Source organism: Phalaenopsis equestris, unplaced genomic scaffold, assembly GCF_001263595.1.
Source record: "Phalaenopsis equestris unplaced genomic scaffold, ASM126359v1 Scaffold000134, whole genome shotgun sequence".
Taxonomy (NCBI): Eukaryota; Viridiplantae; Streptophyta; class Magnoliopsida; order Asparagales; family Orchidaceae; genus Phalaenopsis; species Phalaenopsis equestris.
This window is the reverse complement of record NW_018164576.1, coordinates 3799163-3807148: the sequence shown is the minus strand read 5'-3', so window position 1 is coordinate 3807148 and position 7986 is coordinate 3799163. Positions and strand designations below refer to the sequence as shown.

The window sequence follows — 7986 nt, the reverse complement described above, 5'->3', positions numbered from 1 at the left end:
TATATATATATATTAGAAAATCCCGTAGGGAAATTTATTGATATTAGGTAAGTTACATTAAGTTTCGAGATAGATCTATCTATACCCAGCCATCCAACTCACCCAAAAGGGAAAAACCCAAGATTCCATCTCCAAGGTGTTGGGCTCCATGATTGGATGTATCGGGCTAAATCTCTCATTACAACTACAAATGTTCAAAAAAATTTTACCTTAATTTAGATTGCACCCACATGTTGCACTGCAAACCTATAAATCCAAGCCCGACAAAATTTGGGTCCACAAATTCTAACACCAAAAGGGTAGGAAGATTTATATAAATCAAGTTCAACACTTCGAAAAACACTTCACATGAACAATCCTCAAATAAACATTTATAGAATTGACCCTCATGTTGCACCAAGCTTAAACATGAATGATTATAGCAAGTTTTATTTTTTCATACGCCGCCACGGAAATTTAACGGGGTCGCTCATTTTTGTGTCAAGCGCGCCCTTAGGATTCTTTTCTTTTGATTCATATAGATGATGATAAGGAACTCTCTACCATATTTGTAGATGTCAGCTCTTTTTTTGTACATCAGAGATGCATTTTTGCATAATTTTATATCTTTTATTGAATTTTGAATGCAAATGCATACATTCACGAATGATAATATCTCTTGATTTTGAAACTGGTTGCGATACTTTTTCGCTCCATAGAAAAATTTGTTCTTTTTCTCTCTACTTAAAAGCCACCCTTGTCGGTGTAATATCTGGCCTTTAAATCTTATAATTTCATCACAGATAGATTCAGCAAAATACAAAAGCATCTCCTCAGGCTTTGGCGTTCTCCTTAAAGAGCAAGGTGTGAAAGGTTTCTTCAAGGGTTGGGCACCGACCCTGCTTGGTTACAGTGCTCAGGGTGCCTGCAAGTATGGGTTTTACGAGTTCTTTAAGAAATACTACTCCGACATCGCCGGACCTGAGTACGCCACCAAGTATAAGACCTTGATCTATCTTGCTGGATCTGCTTCTGCTGAGTTTATTGCTGATGTTGCACTTTGTCCAATGGAGGCTGTGAAGGTTAGGCTTCAGACTCAGCCGGGCTTTGCAATAGGATTAAGGGATGGGTTGCCCAAGTTTGTGAAAGCTGAAGGGGCTGTTGGGTAGGTGCTTGTTTGTAGAACTTGGCTTTTGTTGCCTTTTTTTGTTGTGTTTTGTACTAATTTTTGTTTTTTGTTTTACACTGCAGGTTGTACAAGGGATTGGTTCCACTCTGGGGTCGCCAAATTCCCTGTAAGCAAAAAGATAAAAAAATGAATGAAGATTTACATACATACCACACAATATCTATGTATTTGCTTATCTAACACGTACAATTTATACATACATACCACCTTACCTATGCATAAAAATGTGTATTTTACTTTTTTAGAAGTTAAAATGGTGGTATCTTTTTTGTGATTTGGGTAGTGCAGATGTAAAAAATAAAAATATGTGTTAGATATGTAAATACATAGGAATTGGGTGATGTGCATATAAATTCCCCCAAAAATGAATTAAAAAAAAAGCTTTAAACTGCTCTAAATTTTTTGAGATGATTCGCATGCACACCACTTAATTCCTATGTATTTACATATTTAACACCTAAACTTCAATTCTTACATGCATACTATTTTACCATGCAGGGCGTTTTTCACTTTTTGAAAGTTATTTTTTATGTGATATGAAACATCTGGATGGTATAAATGTAAAAAAAACAATGTTTGGGAGTTAGATATGTAAATACATAAGAATTGGGTGGTATGCATGCAAATGCTCCAATTTTTATTTTGCTTTAATATTGAGTGTAACAAACTAACAAACATGTCAAAATAGTGTACGCATTTTTCTTCAACTGCGTTTGGTTTGATGAGCTCCATCAAGGGAGATTTCAAATTTACCCTGAGGTTTTCCTAATTCCTCCTCTGCGGATAAGTAATATAAAACCACCTAACATTTGCAGATACGATGATGAAATTTGCGTCCTTCGAGACCATAGTCGAGATGATGTACAAATATGCGATCCCTACGCCGAAGGACCAATGCAGCAAACCTTTTCAGCTCGGAGTGAGCTTTGCCGGCGGTTATGCTGCTGGAATCTTGTGCGCTGCCATTTCACACCCGGCGGACAATTTGGTATCCTTCCTCAACAATGCCAAGGGAGCTACAGTTGGTGATGTGAGTTCAAATGTAGCTTTTTGTTCTTGTTTTGTTGCATTTTTAAAGCCTGCTTGTTCCTAACGGTAATAACTGTGCGGTGTTTTATCAGGCTTTTAAACAGCTAGGTGTATGGGGTCTGTTCACTCGCGGTCTTCCTCTGCGCATAGTCATGATTGGAACGTTAACTGGAGCGCAGTGGGTAATCTATGATTCTGTCAAAGTGTTTTTTAATCTGTAAGTGAATTACTTTTATGGTTCCTATGCCTTTAGCTATATGTTTTATGGTCAATTTGCATAAAAGCCACCTAATTCCTATGTATTTACACATCTGACACCTAAACTTTACTTTTTTATGTCTGTACAACACAAATCTTTCATATTACATCGAAAATGCCATCATTTTTTTTTTTAAAGAGTGAAATACATCCTTTTCATGCATAGGCAAGGTAGTATGTATGTAAAAATTGATGTTTGTGTTAGATACGTAAATACATAGGAAATGAATGGTATGTATGTAAATCTTCTTCTTTTATATATTTTAATTTTAATATTTGCATGAAATCTTTAATATTAAGTAAAAAATATCACTATTGCCGACTGTTGAAAATTGAAAACAAATTTTTTCGTGCATAGGTTATAACACGAAATTGTTATAAAATCTAAATATCAAACTTTAGGTGTTAGATATGCAAACACAAAAATCTTTTTGCACCCTAAACCTTGGACATATTGGCAAATATTTTACGATACTCATTACCCATTACCGATTGATGAATCTGCTCTCAGGCCAACAACTGGAGGACCAGCTCCGGCAACATCCTCTAAATGAACTTCAGCTGCTGCTGCTTTTTCAGGCATGGAATTCTTCTGACAGATTTTTTTTTTACAACATATTAGAATCAGAAAATGCAATCTATGTTGATTATTTTCAACATCAAACTATTATGTTTTTCATATATATATTTTTTTTCTTTTCATGTTTGTATGGTTGGTTTTTCATCATCCTTTGGGTGTGAATAGAAATAAAGTTGTTGAGTGAGGTTTTATTGCAATAAAAGAAAGGTGTTCTATCATTCCATGTAATTGAAAGACGAGTGAATGGAGTTTTTTGTAGTAGTTTATTTTACATTGATCTAAGTATCCATTTATGTTTGAAATTCATGAATGCATGTAATTTGTGGTGATTAGGAGCTCTTTATCAAGATTTTTAGAAGGAATTAATGAGATGATTTTTGTTTGTCCATATTCGATTTCCTGCCATTTTTTATGAGGCCCAAAAAAGGGAAAAGTTTTATACATCCAACACAATTTTTTATGTATTTATATATCTAACACCTGAAATTTCATATTTGTATTTATAATATTGATGCTATAAATTTATGTATGATAATGGTATGCTCGCTGTGATGTTAAAAAATTGGGTGTTATGAATGTATGAAAGTTGAAATGTTAGATGCGTAAATATGTAAAGAGGTGTATGATATGTATGTAAAGGCTCCCAAAAAATTGGAAACTTAAAATACATGTTACACAGTTCTATGACATCTAAAATATGATATTTACATTTGTAAAATTTTATGAGTTCCATCTTGGGTGCATCTCGAACGAGATCAAGGCTAGTGGCTCGTTGAACTCAATTTCGGCTTTAATGATTTGGTAAATATGGACACAATTACATAATCAAAATTCTCTTGAATTATGAAGATTTACATGCATGCTAGTCAATTCCTATGTGTTCACCCTTAGTTATGCATTAAAATGTGTGTTTCACTTTTTAAAGTTTAAAAGTGTTGAATCCAAATATGTCCGGTAGACAACGCCTAAGAAATAGAACGTTGGATCGAAAAAAAGTGATTGAGAGAGGGAAATAAAATGAATATGAGAGGAAGACTTCTCACAGTGGGAGGGAACGTCTCTCGGCTCGTGGGCCGTTGTTATTTTATAAAGCTTGTTTTTATAAGTGTGGGGAAGCCAAAATTTCTTTTTTAGATTATAAAACTCTCATATTTATAGAGACAGAAGTAAAAAGTATATAAAATTTACATATTCAATTTTGCCTTAAAGAGAAAAAGCAAATGACATTTAGTCTTTTTCTTACTCAGGACTGTTGGATAGCCTCGATAATCGTGATAGAATTAATCGGTCATTTGAGAGAAATGATCGACCGACTGACATGATGTGGCTGGAGAAGAGATCTAGCCAGCCGATTAATATGAGGTGGCCGAAGGAGAGAACTTAGCCGACCGATTGAAGCGAGGTGGCCAACTGAAATATTTTTACCTCAGTCGAGGACTTGTTTTGGCCTGGCAAGGTCTTAGCGTAATTTTCTGCCTATATAAAGAATAATAGTATATTGTCATATGATATAAGAGATTTGGGTGATATAAATGTAAGAAGTATAGGTGTTAGATACATAAATGGACATTTAAATGAATATTTCATGTTTCTATTTTCTTTAATATTCATTCGAAATTTTTCATGAATGAAAATTCAGCTGACATAGTTTTTGTCTTCTTTGAACGTGAATGATATGAATCCTTCATTTATTATTATTTAACAGTCCATCACAACAAAAGATATTTAAAAATAAGGAAGATTTACATAAATACCACTCACTCACTGCTTATTTATATATCAAACACCTATATTCTAAAATTTACGTATATATACCACCTTACTTCAAACATTAAAATGCCTATTTCATCTTTAAACACTTATAATAGTGATATTTTGGATATGATCTGAAAAATTCGTGTGGTGGAAATATAAAAGCGCAAAGTATAGGTGTTATGTATGCAAATATTTAAGAATTGGGAGTTATTTATGTAAATCAACCTAAAAAATGTGCCATATTCATAAAAACAACCAATAAAATACAAATAAATTATAAATTTCATATTAATTTGGTTAAATATATATTAATTGCAATTAGTTACAACACGGGGTGGTGGCGCAGTTGGCTAGCGCGTAGGTCTCATAGCAATGTTGAGAAATCCTGAGGTCGAGAGTTCGAGCCTCTCTCACCCCAATTAATATGGAGAACGGTGATGAAAATGCCCCGTGGTTGGAAGGGATCCTTAATCACTATCACCATCCTAAGGTGATAAGGGCAATACTCTGAGTTCTTCAAATTAATTTTTTTAATTTTGAGACATAATTCTTATATTTTTGCATATCAAATATATGGTGATAAGGGCAATACTCTGAGTTCTTCAAATTAATTTTTTTAATTTTGAGACATAATTCTTATATTTTTGCATATCAAATATATGGTGATAAGGGCAATACTCTGAGTTCTTCAAATTAATTTTTTTAATTTTGAGACATAATTCTTATATTTTTGCATATCAAATATCTGAATATTCATATTTACATACATATCAGCATCATTATTTTTTCAATATTGAATTTCTAAACTATTATTTTATGAGTAAATATTAATTTATGGATGTTAGATGTTTACTTTCATGACAGTTTTATAATATTTATGTAAAATTTTTTATTGTTTTTATTTAATAATAAGAAAAAAATTTTTGAGCAAGTTGAGCGCTCAAACCAACACAATTAAATTTTTTTCATCCTTTTCAATTAATAATCTTTTAAACAAGAAATATTCAAACTTTGATAAAGAATCGTCCAAAGATCAGCACTTCTAACAAATCAGATCGATAAGGCAGAGACTCAATGTTACCAAAATTGATTCAATCTGAACCAAATCAAGCTCAGATCATGCAATTAAACCACTTTTGAAAACTTTCTAAGCATATTTGGAGGTCAAATAAATGTTTTATCTGACGAGCTTAGTATCAAATCAAGCGTCTCGACAAAATGAATCCAACGAGCATAAGATCGCTCAATTCCGACATCGTTAAGGCATTTGAACGTCCAGTAAGCGTTGAATGTTCAAATGAAGTTGTCCGGACCGTCCGATCAAAATAACTCATATTTCAGTATTAACTGCACTCAGAACTCTATAAATAGAGTCTCACTCCTCTCATGAAAATGAGGAGACCTAGATGAAGCGCTTGAAGCTTTGAAAAGCTGAAGTCAAGTATCACTCTTGTCGTTGTCGACCATCGCCAACCACCACCAACCACCACGTGTCAACTGTCGTCCACAACCACTTGTCGACCCTCGTTGATCATCATCGGCCGTCGTCTCTTCTTTGCGACAAGATCGTTTATATCTCAACGTAATAAATTTGAAGACTTAGTAACCCTTTTCTCGTTTGTGGGACACAGAGACCCTGTAGTTTTTCCTTTTACTGGTTTTTCACGTAAGAACTTCTGACATTATTATTAATTCTTCTCTCTTCTAAGTATGTGCCAAATCTTCGTATCACGCTAGAACGATAACATATTATCTAACTGCCAACATTCAAGCATATAATAAAAAAAAAAACCCCCCTTGATTTTACAAATTATCCCATGAAGCATTCATGCGACTTCAATCTATAACCTCTTAATGGTTTGGGCGAATGTCATTGGCCACTTAGTTCAAGTTTAATGATTTGAACATTTATTAAATAAAACATACAGTGTTGGTTGAAGTTTTCTCTAATAAATTTTAATAGTTTGCAAATCAAATTCAACTCGGATTACTGTTAAATCGGCCAATTATAACTCTAATTAAAATTTCACAATGTGTAAGGGGATGATTTGAATTAGTGATTCAAGGAATGACTCGTATTAGTGTTGAATTGGTCTATCATATTTTACAAGCACTCATGACCACAAAACTACACTTCCTATAAGGTTGTTTGTGAAAAATCTTGTGATTATCTTAATAGTTAAATTATGTTAAAAGATAACAAACTACTCCTATATCTATATCATGTTATCATTTGGAGACGTCGTGTTCATTATATGTTACTTATACATCCGTCAGGTCACAATTTTGTCAACCTGCTCGAACCCTGAGATAGATTGACGCCAAGCCAGATCAAACTTAGAATGAATTGGGTCACATTTGATTAAACTGATCTCATAGACCATGAAACTAATCGGGTCGCTTTGTAGAATAGACAAGTTGAGCTCGATTGAACGATGAATAATGCTCACTCCATAACTCATATTTGGTAGCTAGTACTCAGCAAACTTGTTAACCTTGGTTGGAGAAATGAGCCGAGGAATTTGGGGTACGTCTTAGATTGTCATTCGAGTCTGGTGCTAAGTTCATTAATATTGCATTTCGTTACACACTATTAGTTTTGTGCTGCAAATTATAAGTTACAAAGACTAGTTTGGGATCATTTTTATTTTCTATTTTTATTTTTAATTTTAGCCCCTTTTTTTTCTTTAATTTTTTGTTTTATGTTTTTAAAAAATGTGTTTGGTAATGTTGTGATTTATATGATTTTAAAAATAAAAAATATAAAACATTTTCTCCATGATAATTTTTATTTTTTAAAGAAAAAAGAATATTTTTTTTTAAATGATTGAGTCTATGTGGGTTCTAATATTAAGCTATGTAGTTCATGCACGACGTCTTCCTTGATCCATCTAGCACGAAACATTACCTGTGGGCGGGCAAGCGAGCGGCAACCGACTCACTGCCCGAAGGGCGACAACATGCGGGGCGTTTGTACTCATTGTTTAAAAAAACAGAAAAAAAATATGTTTTTTTTAAGTATTTTAAAACCAATACACTTCCTCAAAAAAATAAATAATTGAAATAAACCAAAAACAAACAAACAAATATTATTTTTTGTTTATTTATTATTTTTTTGTTTTCAAAAATTAAAAAAATAAATAAAAACAAAAATTGGTCCCACAGCACACACACAATGTTGTGCATGCGTTAGAAG

The 7986-nt window shown here is 33.1% G+C and overlaps 1 protein-coding gene and 1 non-coding gene across 2 annotated transcripts in view; both read left to right on the top strand.

Annotated features, from left to right (window-relative positions):
- The window catches only part of LOC110021545 (mitochondrial phosphate carrier protein 3, mitochondrial-like), a 5927-nt gene extending 2595 nt beyond the window's left edge, over nucleotides 1-3332 (top strand). The window contains exons 2-6 of the mRNA XM_020720083.1: nucleotides 783-1144; nucleotides 1231-1274; nucleotides 1984-2198; nucleotides 2290-2414; nucleotides 2967-3332. Coding sequence (XP_020575742.1) covers nucleotides 783-1144; nucleotides 1231-1274; nucleotides 1984-2198; nucleotides 2290-2414; nucleotides 2967-3009 — 789 coding nt within the window. The 3' untranslated portion in view covers nucleotides 3010-3332. The remainder of the gene's footprint in view (nucleotides 1-782; nucleotides 1145-1230; nucleotides 1275-1983; nucleotides 2199-2289; nucleotides 2415-2966) is intronic.
- Nucleotides 3333-5121: 1789 nt separating this feature from the next.
- On the top strand, nucleotides 5122-5208 carry TRNAM-CAU. Its single transcript is given in 2 exon segments — nucleotides 5122-5159; nucleotides 5173-5208. It is a non-coding gene; the product is annotated as a tRNA-Met (tRNA).
- Nucleotides 5209-7986: the final 2778 nt, after the last annotated feature.